The 23,051-nt window shown below is 47.5% G+C and overlaps 1 protein-coding gene across 1 annotated transcript; it reads left to right on the forward strand.

Moving 5' to 3' along the window:
* The first annotated feature begins 620 nt into the window (after positions 1-620).
* Positions 621-21,542, forward strand: ATG4B (autophagy related 4B cysteine peptidase). The gene is made up of 13 exons (XM_059822451.1): positions 621-653; positions 7,453-7,551; positions 8,085-8,156; positions 10,205-10,303; positions 11,162-11,263; positions 12,039-12,111; positions 13,196-13,275; positions 16,524-16,720; positions 17,743-17,821; positions 18,566-18,711; positions 19,343-19,399; positions 19,690-19,783; positions 21,438-21,542. Exons 1-13 carry the CDS (start codon positions 644-646, stop codon positions 21,509-21,511), a joined length of 1,182 nt encoding a protein of 393 aa, XP_059678434.1. The 5' UTR covers positions 621-643; the 3' UTR covers positions 21,512-21,542.
* The last annotated feature ends 1,509 nt before the right edge of the window (positions 21,543-23,051 follow it).

The following is a 23,051-nucleotide window of genomic DNA, read 5'->3' on the forward strand; positions in this document are numbered from 1 at the left end:
ATGGCGGCCGCCGCACGGCCGCCGCCATTTTGGCCGAGGCGCCGCCGTACAGCGGCCGATGCTGTGGGGCGGGTAGGGAAGGGGGGGCATCGCTCCCGGCGCCGCTCGCTTGCCTCCTGTAGGGCGTCCGCCTCCCGACGAGCCGTTCGATCCGCGGCGGCCGAGCCGTCACAGGCGTCCCCGAGAGGGGCGGGCATGGAGGAGGGGGGGTTACCCTCCCGAAGAAAGAGGGGCGGGGCTCGGCCGGTTCCGTACAACACGATGGTCGCGCCCGTATGTCGGAACTTCCCCGGGCGTACGTGTCACGGGCCGCTCCCGCCAGCGTCGTGCGGAACAAGCGCAGCCCTTACGCGCCGCCGCACCTCCTGCCTCAACCCCAGCTCCGCTACCGACCCGGCTCCTCGCCCCTCTCCGCGCCGCCTCTCCGTACGGCAAAATGGCAGCCCCCAGTGCGTGGTGCCAGCCGCGCGGCGCACGGAACCGTGACGAGTGCCACCCTTAGCCAACCGCCGCGGAGGCCTGCGGCGAGCGGCGCTCCCATTGGGCGGGCGCCGCGCTCGCGCCAGCAGCCGCGCAAGGCTGCGCCGGGGCGTATGTGTCGGTGGGGACGGCAGCGGCCGCAGCCCTCGGCGGGGCAGCCGCCATGGACGCAGGTGGGTGGTGGTGCCGGTGCCGGCGGGGTGGCCCCTTCCCGCGCCGCGGCGGTGGGAGGGCGGCTGCTTTCCCCCTCAGGAGCCCGCGGCCCGGCCCGGCGGCTGTTTGAGGCCTGCGGCTTCCCTGGGCGGCCCAGGCCCGGGTACCCGGAGCGGTGCGGCCTTCCCCGGTGCTCTGAGGTGCGGCCCCGGCCCGGCTGACGGCGGGAAGAGTCACTGCTCCCCGGCCCTGGGGGCGGTGTCCCCGGCCCTGAGGGGCCCTGAGGGGCCCGGCCGCCTCCCCTGCGGGGGAAGGCGGTGGCTCAGTGACGGCTCCGTTACCGCCGGTGCCCGCCGCTGCAGGCCAGAGCCCTCTCAGCAGAGAAGCGCATCCCTCCTGCCCTTCCCAGCCCGTCTTCTGCCGTCCCTCCTAAAAACCATTGAGTTCTTCCACGTTGGTCGGTGGTGTGGCCTGGATGGAGCCGCTCGGGAAGCGAACCGGAGGGCGAAAGCGGTGGCAGGGCAGGTGTCCCTGCGCTCCGCTCCCCAGGCACTGGGGTGGCCTTCTGCTGCGTCGAGGGATAAGGCGACTCGGCCGCTCGTCGGGACCGCTCATCGCCTTTACTGAGAGCGCCGGCAAAGCTGTTCGCGATAGAGGTTTTGTTTGCGTACAACGGGAGAAAAAAAGAAGCGTGTTGGCGCTTGGGTTGGGACTCGCTTCCTTCTAGCCTTCGCGTAGTAACAGCTTTCATCCACCCGCTGCAGAGATAAGTGGTGTTCCATAATAACAAACGCTTTCCTGTGCCGCGTGGGCTCCTCCTCCGCGTCGGGTGAGTGTATGTATGCGGAGGGAATCCGTAGCTCGCGTCTCTCTGGACTGCTGTCTTGACTTGTTTTTTGTCCTTGGTGCAGGCGCTGCTGTTGTCAGTGTCGTCCGGTTGATAGCGTCCCGACTTTCTGCCTGCTGCGTCCTTGCACGCCGTTGCGTCCGGTCTCTCGCGCACGGGAACAAAACACATTCCAGCAAGTGAACTTACAGAGCCTGAGCTGGGAGATACGTTTGCTTTCTCTTTGTGTAAGCGTTACAGGGCTTATCAAGGGAAGGAAAACCTCGCTGTGACAGACAGTAGGGCTGGATCTCCTCTATGCAAAGAGGAGGTCGGTCTCGGGGCTTTGCAGAGCTCAAGCCCCTTTGTGTCCAGCCCTGCTCCCGAGACAGTCGGGCAGCTGACGGGCAGACTTTGAACTGTTTGCTCTGGGCCTCCAAGAAAGTGCCACTCTCCAGTTGACTGACTTTTCTCCCTGGCTGTCTCTTAACTCCTCATTGTTGCTTAGATAATCGGGATTTGTCTTGTTTGAAAGAGCTTAGGGGAAAGAAAAGAACTTAATCGTTCTTCTTCAAAGGCTAGAAGTAAGGGTTTGGGCTGTTCTTTGGCTATCTGTTTTCTAGGCGTTTTTCAGCAACGAGCTTTACTAGCACAATAAATTTACCTCCTCTTCTTGACTCTCTTTTGAAACATCCTACATCCAGCAGCTTTCCTCCTCTCTGCTCTGTCTCGGGTAATGTACATTTATCAGCTGAGGAAGATGGTCATCTGCCCTATTTCTGATTCTTTTGTGGCGGTGTGAATTGGAGGCTGAAGGACTCAGGGAAAATGTCTCTAAGCTGTTGCAAGCGCTGCCTGAGGAGTGTTACTGTGTCGGAGAGAGAGGCCCCTCTCTAGAGACTGGGGGAAGCCCAAGAAGCAATTTGGGAAGGGAAGTATTGCAAAGCATGGTTTTCCTTCAGTATGGTGCTCCAAATCTCTTCTTCAGTTTTTTGTATAAAAATTTTTTCAACAAAACATCTAAGCTGTGCAGGCAAACTGTAACCAAGGTGGTTGATGCTGGAGTGAACATCAGCTGTTTTGCTGCGCAAACCCCAGGGAAAATCACTTGCCATATTTCTATTTGAGTCATCAAAGTTTTGACTTGTTGTTATTTGTTTCCCAAAGTTTATAGAAAAACAAATAGCTTTGGTTTTGGTAAAGCAGATGAAGTTAGTGGCTGTCAAGGACTTGATACTTGCTGTAAGCACATATCTTGCCTTCAGCACATTTGCAAACTGACATCCCCCATCAGGATCTGCTCCCCGGTGCCTGGCTGTGCTTCTGTGCTTGTTTATGTGGGAGCTTATTACAAGTTTTTATTTTTTATTTTATTACAACGTTTTTAGCTTGGCTTTTTCATTGTATAACTTAAGAATATAAGAAGGGAGGCAAGATTTCACCCTCTACCCTAATTCTATGCGTTGAGACAGTTTTTCTTAGTCTATGTCAAGATGATACAGCTTTTCAATAACCTTGCACGTGCTCATGTTTAGTAAACTGATATTGAAAGTCGCTGATACTGCAAGCACGTGCTGGGTGTGTCAAGGGTTGGTTCCTCGCTCTTCATACAAGGCAGGCTTTTGTGATGCGGCCTGTTACCTTATAACTGAGTAGATCTAACCACGTGCACAAAAGTGGAAGAGAACTCAAATGTTCGGGCTTAATGCTGGTATTTAATGCGGTTTTAGTTTGAATGCCTGGGTTGTTTAATATAGGTGTTTTCTGTAGCGGCACGTACAAAGCTTTGCCTTTTGTGTCAGGGCTTTCTAGGGAGCGCGTGGGGTGAGAAGGCGTTCTGGGACGCTACAGCCCACCCTGGGGAAGGTGTGCCTGTGGGGCAGAGATCCAGCCAACCTGGCATCATTCACAGCATGCCCAAGGCTCCTGGAAAGCGAGGCCGCCTTTCTGAGGGTGTGCATTGCAGGGCTGAAACTCTTGGCTTTTTAACTATAAATCCACTGTGGGCTGAAAGAAGTATTTGATGTGTGCTTGGATTTTCTGCAGAGGCTACTGCTTTACTGTTGTAGATGCTCAGAGGTCGGTATTTAAAATAGATGGAGAGCTTCTTGAAGGTGAAGTTTTGGAGTGCTGCCTTAGAAATTTGCTGATCTCACCCGACTTTTGCAGCTCTGAAAGGAGCATCTTCAAATAGGATTTCTGCTTGGTGAATTTCCAGTTTTATTTATTTTCAGACCTTTTGCCTCTAACTATAAGAGGGTGAGAAAGGCCTCCTGTGCAAGCTGTGACACTCTTTGTACCCCTGCCTGAATTGTTTGGGTCCCACTGGCTCACATTTAATTACATCCATTGTGCTATTGCCCAGATGAGCTTTGAAAGGGTGCCGGAGCGTATGAAGGTAGATATTTGTAAAGGAAGCACTTAGTGGCTTCAAGCCTTGTGGGGAGTTTATTGCTCCTGTTATAAAATTGTTGATACTAACTCGGAGTAATCACTTGAATTTTCCTCCCTGTGAAGGTGAAACCTTAACTCCTGCATTTAGCGGTTGTGCCTTTTCAGGTGGTGGCAAGTATTTTCTTCCAAAAAACCAACATACGCGCTGATGTCTGACCGCATCTTTCGGATGCGCAGCTGGACGTACAGGACCTTTGCACAGAGCCCAGATGTCGGGCATTCAGCTGAAGGACTCCAAGTCTGGGACTCTCCTCCCCAATGTGCAGTGTCATGGCACTTGCAGTTTGCATGCACTGCATTCCCTGAATCCGCAGCTGGTCCGGCGGGCAGCCTGGGAATCCCTTCGCTTGCTGACCCCTTCCTCTCCTACCTTTGATTGAAGGTGAAAGACTCCAGCAGATCCTTGCCAAGAAGCTACCAGTTGCAAATCCTGTGCTTGCTGAGGACCTGGTGCCCTGTGAAATGTGGAGCCGCAGAGGGTGTGACATATGAGAAGGCGAGGAATTGTTGCTAGGAAGGAGAAGGAGGGATGGTGGGTAGCTTGATAGTTTCTGTGTAGCATCCTTGTTTCAGTCATTTTGTTTAAGCTATTTGGGACTCTCCTGACAGAGAGCTGGATTCATGGCAAGCTTTGAGAACTGACAAACTAAACCATAAAATATTCCTTGGAGCTTTAAAACCTATCTGAGAACTTCAGTTTTTATGTTAAGATCGTATCTGGTAGTGCACTATATTTTAAAAAATCCTAACGACCAGCCTCCCTTTGAGGTGTCAGAATAAACTTGTAATGTCTCATCCCAAAGGGAAACTTCTGAAAATTAAAGCAGAGAGTAGAAAGTGATGCACACTTGAAAACATCTGCAGGAGTCACGTTGCTTTCTTCCCTGGAAAGAAATCTCCAGCATTGAGCAAGAAAGGGGTGAAAGCAAGCCAAGCTATTAAGTAAAGACAGACACAGAAAGCATGGACTGCTGGGGATTCATAAAGTTCGGCAAGTATATGGTAAAGAAATTCTTAATTTCACTGCTAAAGTTTGTTAGAAGAAAAGACTGCATTAATTTGTTGGAATTTTTCTGTGCAAGCAGAATTGCTTTGCTTAGCTTGCTGTTGAGAAGTCACATCATGGGACGGGAATGGGAACATGTGGCCCGTGCTAACCTAAATGTGCCTGAAACAGTCTATAGACTAATTCACACAAGGAACATGCTTTAAATCTTTTGGGCTAGGGTTAGGTCCAGAGTCTAATTCAGAATTTGATTTAGGAGCCTATTTTCATCTCAATTGCCAGGGTTCCTGCTTAAACAGCAGTTGGTCTTGGTGAAGGTGTCTTGCTGCTGTTACTTATGTATTTTCTTTGACATTTGGAACTGGAATTTCAGGTCAGAGAGCCCAGGGGCAGAAGGCTGATGAGGTACCTACAGGAGGCCAAAATGTCTTGTGTAGCTTGTTTGCCTGAGCGCAGCGTGGAATATCCTAGATGTCTGGAAAGGAGGGGGAGCAGAACCTTGTGGTGACTTTCTGGAGCTATCGTTGATGCAAATCAGCCAAGTTGTTATTTACTGGTGCTCCAGATGATGCTTTGGAAAGCTACGCAGGGAATGATTGGGAGGAAAGCTCATCTTCTGTGAATGTCTTCTACTTGTGAGAAGGGTGAGGTCTGCTACGCAGGCAGCACCAGAGAGAAGCAGCAGGTGACTTTCCTGGGAAGCAAAAAGTGAGGTGTGCACCACGGTGGCTTTCACAGAAGACAGCGCTAAGAGGAGCTTGTGGTCATTCCGGTCTTGTTTAATATCTTTATTGATGATCTGGATGAGGGGATCGAGTGCACCCTCAGCAAGTTTGCAGAGGACACCAAGTTGGGCGGGAGTGTTGATCTGCTGGAGGGTCGGAAGGCTCTGCAGAGAGATCTGGACAGGCTGGATCGATGGGACGACGCCAATTGTATGAGGTTCAACAAGACCAAGTGCCGGGTCCTGCACTGGGGTCACAACAACCCCATGCAGCGCTACAGGCTTGGGGACGAGTGGCTGGAAAGCTGCCCCGCAGAAAAGGACCTGGGGGTGTTGATCGACAGCCGGCTGAAGGTGAGCCAGCAGTGTGCCCAGGTGGCCAAGAAGGCCAATGGCATCCTGGCCTGTATCAGAAACAGTGTGGCCATCAGGAGCAGGGAGGTGATCGTGCCCCTGTACTCGGCGCTGGTGAGGCCGCACCTCGAATGCTGTGTTCAGTTTTGGGCCCCTCACTCCAAGAAGGACATTGAGGTGCTGGAGCGTGTCCGGAGAAGGGCGACGGAGCTGGTGAGGGGTCTGGAGCACAAGTCTGATGAGGAGCGGCTGAGGGAGCTGGGGTTGTTCAGCCTGGAGAAGAGGAGGCTGAGGGGAGACCTCATTGCTCTCTACAATTACCTGAAAGGGGGTTGCAGAGAGGTGGGTGTTGGTCTCTTCTCCCAAGTGACGAGTGACAGGACAAGAGGAAATGGCCTCAAGTTGTGCCAGGGGAGGTTCAGGCTGGATATTAGGAAAAATTTCTTTCCTGAGAGGGCGGTGACACACTGGAATAAGCTGCCCAGGGACGTGGTGGAGTCACCATCACTGGAGGTGTTCAAGGAACGTGTGGACGTGGCACTGTGGGACATGGTTTAATGGGCATGGTGGTGTTTGTTGGTTGGTGGTTGGACTTGATGATCTTAAAGGTCTTTTCCAACCTTAGTGATTCTGTGATTCTGTGTTCTGTGATTTAGTCCGTTGCCCTGTTTTAAACTCGTGTCATGTTACACAGATTTTACTGTATTTGCTGTGAGAGATATTTTCAATAGCCACTTTAACAGTTACAGAACAGAACTGGCTTAGTTCTGCTTTAAATTTTATAGGTGTTTGTTAAAGAATTGACACCTACTAAATTAGATGGTTCATTTCCAGGGTTTCCAGACCGCCTTAAAGTGCTTTGCTTCCAAACACAGACCTAGTGGAGCACAGTTTGTTTTCAGTGCAGGTGATGACTTCTGCTGGATTCATTGCCTCTCATTGAAGAGGGATTGACTTGCGGAGCAAGCTTTAGTTCCCATCTTAATGCCACGTGTGCTTTTTGTGTTCCACCACCAAAAATTATATTCTCTGGAAGAAGGATTTTAATCACTTTGCTCACTTGAGAAGAAGACCTTGACATCACTGCTGATGACTGTTCTAGCGTGCACGATGGTGCCTGTTCTGGGAAGCAGAGTGAAGCTGTCAGATGAAGTCCTAGACATTTTCTTGACCATTTTCTGCACCGGGCAGAACCTGGAGCTGACCTAACCTGGAAATGCCTCTGCTTTTCTGCTTGTGGAGCAGCCAGGAGTGAGCCAGGGCTGCGCCAGCTCTTTGTGCCTTCCAGAGTTGGTGGTTGCAGGGGGAGCTGTACTGTTTCTTACCAGCTAGAGCTGGATGCTCTGGGTGTGTAAGTTGCTGGTCCACAGCAGCTCTGATTCTGTAGTTTTGTATGATTTTTAGAACACAAGGAAAAGCTATGAAATGTATGTAATTTCTTCTTTCTCTTTCTAGCTACTCTCACCTATGACACTCTCAGGTTCGAATATGAAGACTTCCCTGAGACCAAAGAACCTGTTTGGATCCTCGGCCGGAAATACAGTGTTTTTACAGGTATTTCGCAAGCACGATGCAACATGCTCTAATGCTCCAGAGGACTTTGTTAGCGTTGCACTTTGCTTTCTGAGCAGCAAGGTGACTGCAAACCTTACAAGCACGCTGCAGAGTGTGTCTGTTTGCTGGCAGAGCATGCAGACTGTAACTGCCATGTTTCTGTCTGTCTGGCCACCTCTGTGGACTCTGGAATATTTTTGTGCAGAAAGTTACCATTTAGTAGTTATTGCGACTTGAGTCATGAGGTCAGGATGGTTGAGGCTAGGGGATGGCTTGGGGGAAAAGCAAGAAAATGGTTTACTGCTTCATAATTTGCCTATGGCCGTGGTGTCTTTGGGTTGATTGCAGAAAAAGAAAGTATCTTCTGCACAGCGGCGCTGTCTTGTTCCTCAGCCAGGTTTTGCCTCTCTGGGCACACAGACCGAGTGAGGAGCAGAATGCCGTTATCATTGGGGAAGGTGGGTGGGAGATGGATTTAGCTGGGTTTGGTGCTTCCCTCATGCGTGTGCCTTTCGATGCTGAAAAATTTTCAGAGAAAGAAGAGATCCTGTTGGATGTGACCTCTCGGCTTTGGTTCACCTACAGAAAGAACTTCCCTGCTATCGGTATGTACCATGGAAGAGTCTAAGGATATCCTGGAAATTATTGTAATCTGCTTATCTCTACCTAATAAAACAGTCCCCACAAGCATAACAATAATTCACTTCTGATTATAGGAATCTGAAATGCACTTCATTTCATTGGTAGGATAGACTTTTTGTTTATCTGATACTGAGAATTCCTCTTCCCCTTGGGTATGAGGGATAACAGTGATTTTAAAAAGGACACAAGAAAGAGTTTGGGAAGCCTACCTAGAAATATCCTTTCTTTGAGCAACATGGGAAGATTTTTATACTTCGTGTTCATTAAGTCCTACGTAAGTCTAACGTGAAGTATTATTTAATGATGGTCTTGGGCTTGAAGTGGATTAAAGACATGAAAGCTAGAGATGTCATACAGCAATTACTACCTTTGTGCGTCTGCTTTGGAGTGTGTGGGGGGGTTTTGTTTGGGGGTTTTTTTTTAAATGCCTGAAGTGGCTGTTACACACAGGGACAGTAGTAATACGGGGAATGTTTCCCAGTGAACTCGAAGGAGGATGTCTTCGTTCCGTAAGATATTCTGCACGGTCACTTCTGTGGTGTGGTTCTGTGTACTGGGTAGAAGGGGTATCAGAAGAGACCTGAGAGCAGGTAAACAGGATTCCAAGCCCCATCCGTGTCCCCGCTGTCGGCGTCGTCCCCAGCAGTTGATGGGGAAAATGGCTCAGATTTGGAAAAGAGACTTCTTGGTAGCTGATCCTTCTGGCTTGTTCTGTGCTTTCTGTACTGGGAAACCCTTTGCCTAACAAGGTATGAGACATCTGTGATGCAGTTTAATCCCTTTAAATTCACATTTGTGAGCCATAGGTAAACATGCGTTTGAAATTGAAGGGTTAGCATGTGTTTAACTATGGCTCAGAAACATGATTGGGGTTTCTACGTGAGTTATAAAGGGCAGGGGGCAGGAAGAAATTACATTTTCTGAGTCCTTTCCCATTTACAGTATAGCTACAGTTTGCATGTCATACAGTAAACCTTTTCCTTTTTCAGTCTTTCTTTTCCCAGTCATCCCTTTTATTGTTGGCCACTTCTCTCTGTGCTTGCTCACTTAAATATTGTAAAGCATTGTCAGTTGTGGATGTTGTATATGTTATAAATTGCTGGCAAAATTCTAGAAGATAGCTGCTGACCATCCAGAAGTTGATTAAATAGTTCTCTTGGGTGATTTTTCTGCCTGTGCTTTTCATGCAAAGTAGTTGCATGGGATCGAAAGAAAAAAGCAGCATTACAAAGAAACTACTTCTACCAGCTGTGCTAAGGCGCAGCTGACTGCGTGTTTGTAAGACAGCTCACTTGCTGTGGTCGCACTAAACATTTTATCTATGAAGCTTGTAATAATAGCCAGAGCTTCAGTGGAGGAGCAGCAGTTTCCTTTTGAAGTTCTGTCAGGGAAATGCTTCCAGCCCTGAGGCCTTTGTCTCAGACTTTCCGGCCTATTCTCCAATATTGTGTAGTATGTTGCTGGGGTGGGTTTTTTTTTTGGCTGGTGGGATTTTTTTTTTGGCCTAACTATGTTACTCACTTTGGAATCTCATCCAGTCATAGCTGCTTATGATGTGAGAATTCCTTGGGACTGATTTATTTTGCATGATGAGTTGCCTTCTCGACATGAGGGTTACAAGAAGTCGCCTGCGACAAGCACCTCTGTGTAGAAATGTGTCTCTGAATTGGGCTGGGGTTCTGCAGCTAGGTTCAAGGGCTGTTGTGCTCCTGAGAAATTCAGGTCTCTTTCTGGTTGAGTTGTTTGGATTTCGCTTTGAAGTTTTTTCCCCCTTTCAGTTAGTGCTGGAGGGTTTTGTGTGTTTGTTTTTAAGGGATGCCATTAAGTTACTCACTGATAACTACATTTTTGTTTCTCAGCCTTGGATATGTGAGCTAAGGTAGTCCGTATTCCCTGCCTGATTTCTTGGGTGAACCTGCTACCCGTGCAGCCTTACAGTGCTTTCATTTCTTCTCTCTCTTGGCACTGTTTTAGTATTCATTACATATGTATTTTCTGTCCTCGTTTACAGGAGGAACCGGTCCCACATCTGATACTGGCTGGGGCTGTATGTTGCGGTGTGGCCAGATGATCTTTGCTCAGGCCTTGGTCTGCAGGCATTTGGGAAGAGGTAAACCAGTGCAGAGCCCATACTGACTTCCAGGGCCACGTGCTCCCACAAGTGCAGTACTTGTAAGGACAGCAGATAACAAGGGCACAGCTGGGAATTGCTGAGGGTTCTGTAACTTTTTCTTCAGTCTTCTTAAGTTCGGGGCTGTTGAGACAATGGACTACTGGAAACCCTACAGCAGGTTTTTCTGTACTGTCTACATCTCTACGTAGATAGATATAGTTGTCCAACCCTTAAAACAGAGCAGAACCCTGTAACATGCTAGTTAAATCCACTGAAGCCAAGCACGTACTAAATTTTTCTTGAAGGGTTTTTTATATAGTCAAAGTTTAAAACAACTTAGTAGATTGATTCTTGTTTATAGTTGTCACAAAGCCCTCACTGAGTGTAGTCTCCTCTCCCTGAATACTTTGGGGTTTGTGCTTGACCCATGCTTGGTCTGTAAGCAGCTATACAAGAGCAGTTTTTTGACAGTTGTTGATGGCCTTTGAGTTTGTGGGGGATGATTTTTGTAGTGAGGTCACCTCTTTTTTCCCAGAATAGGTAGCTCAAGCCTGTCAATGAGAAATTGTAATCCTATTTCCCATCTGTGGGATAGAGTTACCATTTGTGTTTTCTGATTTGATTGTTTGTTTGCTTTTCTGTGGGTAATGTTCCTTTATCCCAGCTGTAAGAATGGTTACTTTTCTTTTAAAATGAGTCCTTTAGTGTTGGGAATGCCTCAGATACCTAGTAATAAGATAGCAACATGAAAATCCAGTCAGTTGATTGACGGACAGGGAAGAGAATTGTATCTTGCAGCCTCTAGTTGCTAATAAATAACATGCTTTGTTTCATCTATCCCCTTGTCTGTCTTAGACTGGAGGTGGATAAAAGGGAAGAGGCAGACGGATAATTACTTCAATGTTCTTAATGCCTTCATTGACAAAAAAGACAGCTACTACTCCATTCACCAGATAGGTAAGAGTCTGGGTGCTGAAGAGCATTGGAGATATTCAGGCTGGGTTTCCCATGAGTGTAGAACATCACTCTGTATTTATTTTACTAACTTAGCCAAAAAAACCCCAAACAAACCAACATGCGGGTCAGGTAGTACATGATACTATGCTGCTTGTTCTTTGACATGATGTAAAGCTACGACTCTTTATTATGGATTATGATGGATTTTTCTTCTTGACTCCATTAAGGTTGTCAGGTTTGCCTAATGTTTTAGGTTATATTCAGCATCACTTTCCATATCCTAGCTAGCTAAGGTGAGAGGAAAGCATGTGGGTGCTGTTCTCACTAGGACCTTGTAATACGAGAAGATTGCTGAGCAAAGAAATTCTCGGAAGTAGCAAATGGACTAAGGAAGGATCTCACTTTGATATAAACTTCCCTGGCAAATAGAAGAGAAGCAGCCTGATACAGTTTTTCCTATAGCGTCTTACGGCATCTATAGCTTCAGCGAACAGAACTTCAAATTACAGGGGTGGTCTGGTAATCAAACACTCTAAAATTTCTTCTGAGGTAACATTGCCTTTTGAACTTCTATGTTACTGCATTTTACAGTCCTTCAGGATATGCTCCTCTCTCCCATCTACACTAAGATACCCCATGAAAGGGCAGACTCTGCTGACTCAAAAATCTTTCCAAGTGAGATTTCTTCCCTGTTAAATACAAACTCTGATTAGGAAGGGATGCAGTGCAGGTGAAATTATTTGCTAAATTATTTTGGTTTTTTCTTGTGATGCAGCCCAGATGGGAGTTGGAGAGGGAAAATCCATAGGTCAGTGGTATGGACCAAACACAGTCGCACAAGTGCTCAAGTAAGTGCTGTGTTTTTCCTTTATATGTTTTGAACCATACAGTGGGGTCATTGGTTTGTAGTACCTCCTAGCTTACAGGTTTCTGCCCATTCACCGAAGTGCAACCGTATGTTTTAATGCTGTTAGCAGGCAACCTGCTTGACCCTATTGACCTGCTTGGGCAGGAACTTGAAAGGAGCCCTTCTGCCGTTCAGATGCTGGCAGCGTGTGAGAGAAAACAGATTTCAAGTTGAGGACAACCCCCAAAAATCTCTCACCGCGTCCCACAAGTAATGTGCTTGCCACTAAAACTGACTGCAGTACTCTACAGCAGACCAGAAGCAAGTGTCAGCGTGGATGATCATTGCTGTCATTTGGATCTCTGCTAGCCTCTGAGCTGGCTCTGCTGACCTGACAACAGTGTCATCGTTATCAAAAAGTTGCCAGCGAGCCATCAAGTCACTAATCCATTAGCAGAGGAAAGCATTAATATTTGCTGCCTGGGTTCCGTCGTGACAGGCAAATGATAAGAGCATTGCTGGAGCATGGACTGCCTTTAATAACTGGGACATACTGTATTTTGAGAAACATTCTCCCTCTTGTCACCATTCTTCCTTCGCTTTGATTAGATGAGCAGGTAGCTCCCTGGAATAGGCGAGGATTGCCTATATGCAGCTTTCCCAGGTCAGACCGTATGCCGAATTAGCCCGGGATCTGGTATAGGTGATCAGGAGATATGTACAGAAAGTAAAAGTGATTTTTTTTTTTTTAATTATTATTTATTTTTTATGCTGTCTTGCTTTCTGGTAACCAGCAGTTAAGGATTTGAGTTGGAGATTGTATCGGGGCTCTCGTACTTAGTAGCTGCTGAGGGACAAATTCCCAGGTGTGGTCCCATTTGCAATCTTGTTTATTCTTCCGGCCATAATAACTACGGGCAATGAAGTCTACAACTCCGATACGTGTATAAAAGCGTACTTTACAGCATAATTGATGAAAGCCAATATATCCTAATCCAGTTTCTCCTCTCTGATACGCCACCATCTTTGTATTGTAGTTGTAAATAATCCTTGCTTACTTTTTTTTTTTTTTAATTTTCCTGTAGAAAACTTGCAACTTTTGATACATGGAGTTCACTGGCGGTACATATAGCCATGGACAACACAGTAGTGATGGAAGAAATCCGTAAGTATCACACGGAGGTAGAATGTGGTATGTCCTCCGGCAGCAAGAAGCCAGAAAAAAAACTGGAGAACATGTAGTAGTCCAACGCAAGCAGCATGAAGTAAATGTTCTGTCTTAAAGCTGTGGCCAAGCGTGCTAAAACTAGATGAGAATTGCTGTTCTAGGGCAAGGAAGCCCCTTGTTTGACTTCTGCTTCATCTGATAAATCCTCTGACTCAGCACTGCGGCCTCTGGATCTGCAGAGAAGGTCTGCTGACCTTCAGACAATAGGTGGGAGCTGCTTGGAAGGTAGTGTCAAACTTGTTTACGGCCACAGGTAACAAGCAGTAAATGGCTGCTTCCTCTCATGTAATGGGGTAGGAATGTCTCTGCTATTAGGCAGAGTACGAAAACTAGAACAGATCACTGAAGAGGAAAATGAACAAAACTGGCAGGGCGGGGAGAAGAAGGGAATCCATCTCTGGAGTGAATCTCTCATCATTTTTAAGGAGTGCTCACTGGTTGTTTCTTTGTTGTTTTTTTTTCTTCCTGCTTTTTTTGGTGCATCCTGGTAACAGGATGGCTCTGGAGGCCAAGCAGCTCTGCAGTGTGTTCACCCCTAGCGTGCTTGCTCAGGCTGCAGTGTCGCAGTAACCAAAGCTGAATGCCTGCATTGCTGGTTGCTGCAGTCCTGCAAGGTCCTGGGCAAACAAGCCTTCCCCTTGCTTGCTTTAGACTAACTCGTGAGGCGGTGTGCTTACATAGCACAAAACCATGCAACGTTTTCTGCCAGGTTAACGTTCTGAAACAGCATGTAGAACAGCCCAGTGAGCGCTGGAGCTGGTGCAAGGTTGCAGGTGAGATCGTGGCAGGCATCATTTAGGCTGGTTTTGGCTGCCACGGAGCCAAAATCAATTAACAGCCAATTTGTCCCTAGAGTGCAGGACAGTCACTTTACAAAATCGCATCTCTTATCAGGTAGTCTCGATTGAGAGGCCAAGAAATGTAGAATCTGATTGAGAAGTGCCTATCTAACCTTAGGTACATGTAGTCCTGTGAAGGTATGTGCTGACCCTCTTGGCTTAAACAAGGGCCAACGTGAAAACAGAAGCTGGATTTATCTTTCATCTTTAGCCTGAAAACATTACTGCTAGAACCGAAGCATGCTGGCTGCGAGGCTTGGGTATGCTGCAGGCTCTTGTCTGTGTGGCCCTGGCTGTTCAGCACTGACACTGCTTCAAGTAATGCGTCCAGCTTGTAATATGCAGGGGGTGTTTGTTTAGTTTCCTCAAATGTGAATCATAATGTACCCATTCAGGGCCTGAAAGTCACTGTATGAGTGGGTCTGATGTATTATATGTGTGTAGGTATGTGTTATATATCTTGCGTCCCAAACATCTGTCGATAGTGAAGCATTCAGAAGTTAATGCTGTTTCCTACATCTGTTAAATTCAGTCACTAATACTGTTCAGCCTAAGGTTCATAGGAAATTGCTTTTGCTACAGCAGTGAAGAAACATCCATCTTTATCCCTTTCGAGTCAGTTTCTTGTATCAGAAAGGGGCTCTTAGTTGGGTGTTGGAGGATCCTGTGCATCAGAAAGGTGGTGAGAAACCAAGACAGTAAAGCCAGTACCTGACAGCAGCTGCAGCAGGAGAGATGTTGTGTCAAATCTGTTGGAGTATGTTTGCAGTAAATGGTTTGGATCCAGCTGGGAAACTTTAGGCAGGTACTGCTGTGCTGTGGCACCATAGTGCTGCAAAGCCTGTCAAAGCAGCAGGGTGAGTTTAGTCTCTGCTGAGCTCCCTACTGCTTAAACCGGGGTTAAATATGTTCATATCACAGCGCAGGATTGCCAGTTGCTTTGCCTGATGAGGAAACCTGCAGTGACACCCCAGGCAGCAACAGCTCTGCCTTGGCAGCTGATTTCAGATTATTGGGACAGGCAGGCTACTGCAACAAACCCCACCCCCCATGATCTTTACTGTTTTAACAGGATACGTCACTACGAGTAAAGACTTCCAATTTTCTCAGGACCTCCGGTAACTATATGTCTGTGTGTGAGAGATGCACACGTACACGTTCTCCCTCCTTGAGGGACAGTATAGGGAGCAACTGCAAGCTCTTCAGAGCAGGTTGTCTCTCATATTGAGGCTTTAGATCAAAGTCCTGTTTCTTCTAACCTTGGGTGTAATGTTCTCCTTGTCCGGCTGGGTTCGAAGCTCTTAGTAGTGAGCAAACACCCTGTTGAAATTGCTGGTGATGAAGGTGTTTGTTTACATTGTGTTCTACTTGCTAGAGTGTCCTGGCATTCAGCTTAGGCCAGGAATAAATTAAATGAGCCTCTGGCATTTTGTCTAATTGCCTTGGCTTCATGATTAAAGTGCTGTGGGTTTCTTTGGGGTTTGGGTTTTTTCTTCACACGCCCAGCAAGTAATGAAGTTGGCCAGTGAGACAGGTAGGCTTGGAGATGTTTCTGTACCAGAATTTACATAATCTGGTTGCATTACAGCCTGGCTGTGTGTTTGTCAAGCCTGTAGAATGAGGATGTGTAGCGCTTACATCATGCGTATGCCCCGAGGAGTTTTACTGCCCCATATCTTACAGGCAAAGCTCACGCTGAAATTGCAGAGTTTAATGATCATCCTGCTTTAGGTCTCTAAAGTAGCTTCTGAATGATCCCTGATAAAATTTGTGAAGGCTTTAGTGAACTTCAGGAAAATTATAACTACTCTAGACAGACACCATGTTTGTATCTTGTTACAGCGCTAATTACAGGTGAATATTTCCTGTGTTAAGCCATAATGCTTTCCTCATTCAGTTCAACTGTCTTCATATCCTCCATGAACTCCTCCGGAGTTGAACACTCCAGATTTTTTCTCCTTCTGCCTACACATTCTCTGAATTCAGAACTCTTGCCTGACCTCCTAATCAACTCCTTCAACCTTGTTGGCACAGGTTGTTGCTTAGCTGCTCACCTGCTGGAAAAATTTGCATTTTAACAGCCCACCAGATGGTGGCTGTGAGTAGAGCATGCTTTGGCATAATCTTGATGTAAGCTTAGATGAAATGCTGAGCCCTGCCAGAAGCCCTGCAGGGAGTACATACATCACACGGTCCCAGCACTGGACCTCTTTAAGTTTTTCTTTTCATGACATGCTGCAGGCTTTTAGTAAATAGCAATTGTTGATCAGAGCTCGAATAGAACTATTCCAGGTCTAGAAACAGAGGTTATTTCTGATGCTTTCTGCTCATGTTCCCTTTCTGTAGGGCGGTTGTGCCAGTCCAACTTCCCGTGTGCTGGAGCTGCAGCATATCCTGCTGTGGAGTCAGACGTGCTCTATAACGGGTACCCAGAGGAAGCGGGGGTTAGAGATAGGCTCTCACTGTGGAAACCATTGGTGCTGCTGATACCTCTCCGCCTTGGGCTCACAGAGATCAATGAAGCCTATATTGAAACACTAAAGGTAGGGGACCTGGAGCTGAATTCTTGGTGTTCTGATGCTTAAGGACCCTGTTGTGAATTAAGTCATTTCTGGAATTTGGTTTTGGGGCAAAAATATTCAGAAATGTCCTGTTTTTAAAAGAAAAATGTGTTTAGAGACAATACTTGTCAGAGGTCAGGATATGGGTTGTTGCAGGCTTTAGTCAGGAAAATGTGTGGGGCTTTTGGGGGGTTGTGGTTTTGGTGTTTGGGGTTTTTTTTTTTTGAGGCTCTTACTTCACAACTTAATCTCAGTCCCTCTTTGTGTTTAGATGGTACCAACCTGCTGAAGCATTTATTCAGCACAACTGTACTGTTCTTGGTGGCAGCCTAAGCATTAATGAATGTAGTGTTGCAAACTCCTTGTGGCTCTGATGCTGGAGCTTATACTGCAGACTGAGGCTAGAATTTGGCTGACAGTTGCAGTGTGGAGTATCACGAGGCTGCAGAATTTAGGGCGTGCAGAGTACATGCACGAGACAGGGTACGCATTGTCTTGCTGTACTAATGCTAGCAAGCTCCAAGCTGCATGGGTAAGAGAGCTCCAAATTCACACGAGGTTACTTGCCTTTAACTCAGGAGATGGTGCCTGCATACTGCAGGTGGATAAGGAACTTAAAATGTTTCCTGAATGATCGTTCCCTCCCAAGAGCACTGTTGCAACCTGATGACAACTCCAGGGTATCTTGCTGCTGACCAGCAGAGCCAGGACTTGCCCAGACTGGGTCCTGGAGTAGTGTGCTTCTTCTCTTTGGTCCACCTGTCTGTTCCTGTCAGCAGTTAAAGGTGGTTTTGAGCCGCTTCCGTGTTCCTTGAATGCCCTGTGTTGCAGCCTTCAGCCTTCCTGGCAGAGCTGCTCTCCAGAAGTGGCTGTTTCTGCTGCTGGAGTTGCTGATTTTCTGTGTCCCTATCTTTCTTTCCCACTGCATTTTTGGATGCTTGCCTTTGTTGCCACCTGCTGTCTCACTGTCTGTCAGCTGTGTGTTTTCTGTATTGCTTTTCCAGCACTGCTTCATGATGCCCCAGTCCCTGGGAGTGATCGGAGGGAAACCAAACAGTGCTCACTACTTCATTGGCTATGTAGGTGAGTGCCCAGAGTACTGTAAAGACTTTCCAAGCATCTCCCCCCAGCTAAAAAATGCTTGTGAAGTGGTACAGCTCTCCTGCTTGGTCTGTGGTGCATGTTGCAGGGTTCCTCTTTCCTGCTGGGAGCGTGGAAGGCTGCTGTGGACTGAACATCTTTACGAGGACCTGAGTGATGTAGCTTTGAACAGTGGCCATAGTACGGGCCATAAACTTCCACTGCATAATGCTAAATCCTGTCTGTAAAGAGGTGTGCGTAGAGGCTTCTTCCTAGGTTCAGAGCTGACCTCCCTTCAGGGGCTTGGCTGGATTTAACTGTCCTTTAGTTGTCCCCTTCCTGAAACCCTACAAATGGTAGTCCTTTTACTCTCCTCCTTCTCTCTGATTTTCTCTCTCTTCCTGAGACCTCAATCTGTTTGTGCATTGGATTTCTGGGGCCGACTTGAGCTTACACAGGATCCTGGAAGGCATGTGCGGGAATAGTATCCAAACAGTGCCTGTGCCTTGAGCCCAAGGTGTTGCTGTGGAGTGGGCACTGTGGTTCTGCTGGCAGCTGGCTCTTTGCCTGGATGAGAAACATTTGGGAAAGTGTCTGAAAGCAAGTTGTCCCTATAGAACGTGGGTTCCTATGTGGGGTTTTGAGAGCTGGCTCTGTCATCGCTCTTCCTCCTCCTTGTATCTCACCGTTTGCTTCTCAGAAGAAGCATGGTTCTTCCTCTTCATGTCTCCTTGCCTGTCTGCCCAGGTGAGGAACTCATTTACCTGGATCCCCACACGACGCAGCCTGCAGTGGAGCCCAATGACAGCGGCTGTCTCCCCGATGAAAGCTTCCATTGCCAGCACCCTCCCTGCAGAATGAGCATTGCCGAGCTCGACCCCTCCATTGCGGTGGTGCGTTCCTGCTGCTTGTTTCCGATAACCCGAAGGAGCAGTGTTGTGGTCCCTCTGTTTCACAGTTGTCCCTTTCCCCAGGGAACTGGCAAAGGCAGTGGTGATGGGTTGGATACTCTACAGGCATGCTGTGCTCTGGGCAAGTGCTGCCATGGGTTTCAGTAACGTTGGTAAAGAAGCTCCTCATGCAGGAAGCGGTGTGGTACAGGGAAGTTCCCCTTGCATGGCAATTAAATGGCATTCCTCATGGGGCAGTATCCTTCTCTTAGGTTTAGTATGGGCTTTGATGCCTGCCTTTTGATGGGCAGATCTGAATCCATATTATGATTCAGCGTGGCTTGTTTTCTGTTGAACCTGAGAGGCCTGCCCTTTGTTTCCATGTGGGTTGTTTCTGCCCAGTTTTCCCTCTGCAGTAGAGCAGACCATTCCATCGAGGCTTCCAGCACTTGGATAGTCTGGACACATCAAGTGTATGCGGAGTGTTCAGTTTAATGGGGCAGTGTAAACCACAGTTTAAAAGCAAGGCAGGTGGTGTAACTGCTCGCAGACCTGGTCCTGTTGCTTAGCATTAATACAAGGCCTTAAGACTGAAATGACCAATCTACAATATATAATTTATTTTTTTTTCCAGGGCTTTTTCTGCAGCACAGAGGAGGACTTTAACGACTGGTGCCAGCAAATCAAAAAGGTTTGTGTTTATATCACCGGGAAAGGAATATAGGGTATTGTCGTGTTTCAAACTGCTGCACAGAGAGACCATGTTCTCTGCAGCATGATCCCATTTTAAAGTAGATGAAAATAGTTTATTAAAATACCAAAAAGAGCATAGCTCTGAAATTCTGATGATGCAAGTCAAAGATTTGAGAAACATTTTTTCAGCTGCAATGAAGTCCCAACAGATCGTTATTACCCCTTAAAGACCCAGAGCACCGTGAGTACAGGGTTGTTGGTTCTCATGGCTCTACTTTTGCTTCACAGCTGTCCCTGGTAAGAGGAGCGCTGCCCATGTTCGAACTGGTCGAACGCCAGCCGTCGCATTTCTCCAACCCCGACGTCCTGAATCTCACACCAGGTGAGGCCACGCAGGGAGGTAGGCCTAAGGGTGAGCTGGTCTCTTTGGTTTTCTGGAAATTGTGTGGAATTGCACGATGACTTCTAGTATGTTCCTGTTCTGCCTGGAGTTTGATCTGGAGCTCTTAGGGCAATTGATCTAGTTCTTTGGCTTTCAACTAGTGGTTCACGGACCCCACGGTGTCTCAGGATGAGTCTGAGAATGAGTCTGTGAATGGTGATGGTGACTGAGGGGAAGCAAAAACAAGTTCATAGGCTATCTCAGCAATGTGAATCTACGATCTGTAAAGGGATGCTTGGAGGAATCAAAAGGGTCCATTGAAAAGGCTGAAAACTGAGTTTCTAGGTAATGAAAATAGTCGAGGACAGGGCTGGTCAAACTTAGTTCCAGTGTAAGACACTCCTTCCCGGTGCATGTGCCAGTACCAATGCAAAAAGGAACAAGTGCTGGGCAGTTATCTTGGCTGTCAGGCTCTGCTTATCATGTTAATAATGTGCACAAACATTGCAGGAGATAAAGAGCCATTGACAGCTTCTGCCAAGAGGAGTGAGTATGCGTGGACAAACTTACCCTGTCACCAGGCAGTGGACTGTGTCTTGTCACTTGCATCCTGCACCCTGTGCTTCCTTGCTATCTCTCTCTCTCCTTAGCATGAACTTTCAAAGCCTTCCTTATCTCACTGTCCTGTTCTGTAAGAATGCTTGATTCCCTTAAACTGTCAATTGTTCCTTGCCTGTATTAAATTGTCCCTAATTACTGCCTTTCTTACTCTTAAAAATGTTTTTGTAATGGCCTACTTGTCCGTTTACTTCTCCCTCTTCCTGAGCTTGTAGAGCCTCTCCCATCCGCTATGGCTATTCTGTTTCTCTTACAGTCCTGCCCCTCACTAGAAGGATTAATCCCACTCTTACGAATGTCCAGCCCCCAGCCAGTTGGGCTCTCTGCTGTGTTACTGAAGTGAAGGAGGTTGCTCCCCTGAGGAGCACCCCTGGAATTTGCACTGCCAGCACTCATGGGCACTGCAGTTTGATCAAGAACAGTGACATTAGGCATTTGCACACGCTACTGGGGGATATGCTCCTTCCTCACGGTAGAGTTGGAAGGATGGACAGGAGGGATCAAGTACATTACTGTTTCTCACAAAATGGACTGTACTGATTACTTCTGGGAGTGTGCATGATGTGTAATTACATTCCCCAGTAGTTGGATCAAAGGCAACTATAGCAGAAAATGAGCCTCTATTACATGGGGGAAAAAATGTTCCCATATCACTTAATTGGCCAGAAATCTTCATGGATATTAGTCCAGACCTGGGCCAGGTCTCTGATTTTGAGCCTCTTGAGGCAGAACTGTCTCCTGCTAATACAGAGCTGCTGCACAGGTAGGTTGTACAAAACAGTCACAGCACAGAGTTGCACTGCACCAGGGCTGTGTTCAGGATGTGTGAAACGTGGTGCACCTTCCACGCACCATATAATTCTCTCCAATGTATTTTCCGTGCTACTGACATGTTCTCATCCCTCCTCAGAGCTTTCATTCTGCTGTGTCACAGAGTCTCTTGGAACTTGTGGGCCCCTGACACTCAAATTTTGCTGTCCTCCAGCTGCTGGTCTTCCTGATGCTAAGCAGTCAGTGCTTGCTTTTTCTCTTGCAGACTCCTCTGATGCCGACAGATTGGAAAGGTTCTTTGACTCAGAAGATGAAGACTTTGAAATCCTATCTCTTTGAAAACAAATAGGATACTGACTCTGCAAATTTGTGTTATGTGTGGGGAGAAGGGGGGGGAGGGAAGCTCCTTCGAGAGTCTGGGGCTACCGGTTTTCATAGGCGCTTGCTGCCATCCCCGCCTCTTGTCCATCCTGGCATTCTGTGCAGCCTCTGAGCGGAGCGCGCATTGTCTGCGTTGGGATGAAGAACCAAGTGGGTGTTGCGGCCTTACTGGCTGGAATCGGAATTTCTCAGCAGAAAACAGTTGCTGGAAGTGGATGCAGTGGTGCTTAGGAGTTCAAAGCCTATCTCTTACATCAGCAGGTCAGTTGGCCTTCTGGGGGAGGCATCGAAATCGTTAGAGCGCTAAATCCTTACATGGGGACTCCCCTCTGAAGCTTAAATAGAGCCACCCATCATTTAGCAGGTGAAATGTACAGTTAATTCCTTTAGCAGCTTCTCTTCTCCCTGGCCAACTTGGACTGCAGCTCACAACGCAAATGAACAGCAGACACGTCCCAACAAGACAGCTGTGAAGCCCCCGGAGTCCAGGTGGCCAAGCTTCCTACAGTACAACTCCTGTTCATGCTTTGCAGTACACAGCGCTTCCTCGCAGGTGTAGTACCCCTCTCCTGCTCACATCCTATGACAAGGAAGCTGAGGGAACTTACAAGTGACTGGTGATTCAATAAGAAAAAGGCTGTCTGGGAGAGCGTGGAGCAGACCCGTGCTGCTGGGCAGGACCATCTCAATCTGAGTTTAAATAACAGCAGAAAGAAGGGGAGAACAGAAAATGTGTATATTCTTGCTTGGTGAGTCGATAAAGCATTGTGCTTCTACAAAGGATTAATCTCTACAGCAAGTTATCTTCAGGAACGTTGCTTTGGGTAGAGAACTGGATTCCATAGCCCTGGAAAAAAAAGTCCACAGCTGGGAGGCACAAGACAGGACAACTGCGATCTGCCAGTCGTGTGCCTGCACCCCAGTGTGCTGGCATGGTGTCTAGAGAATTAATCCTGTTGGTTCTAAAGATGTAAAATTCCTCAAGGTATTCTCGGTGGGTCGTTCAGCAGTTCCTCCGGCTACTCCTGTTAGACATTCCCTTTCCAAATCAGAAGAGGTGCCTGAAGGTGGAGTAGGCTGCCTAGCTGCCTCGGTACCTTTCCTTTTGTCTTCTGCCAGCTCCTCCTCCCTGCAGAGTATGCACAAAGGTACTGTAGGAGCTAACCCATTTCAAGTAATCATCCCGAAGAGGGCAGTAAAGACAGAATGCCTTGAGAAGGCCCAATTATACTGGAAATTTTAGCTACTTTAAGAAGATAGCTCTGCCTGGGGCCCTCCTCCCCGCAGAATTCGGAGAAAGGTAAACTGTGGAGGAGAGTTGTCTTAATGCAAACTGCAACAGAAGTTGCTGAAGTAGTTTCCCTAGTGCATGCTGCAGATTGCAAACCTGTTTACAAGGCTTTGTTTTGTACATTTAGGATTGGAACCTGTCAGTTGATGCTTTTGTGCCCAAGGGTGGTGACGGCTGGCTAGAAATGACCCATTTCCCCCGTGACTG

The sequence above is a fragment of the Gavia stellata genome, chromosome 11 (genome assembly GCF_030936135.1).
Source record: "Gavia stellata isolate bGavSte3 chromosome 11, bGavSte3.hap2, whole genome shotgun sequence".
NCBI lineage: Eukaryota > Metazoa > Chordata > Aves > Gaviiformes > Gaviidae > Gavia > Gavia stellata.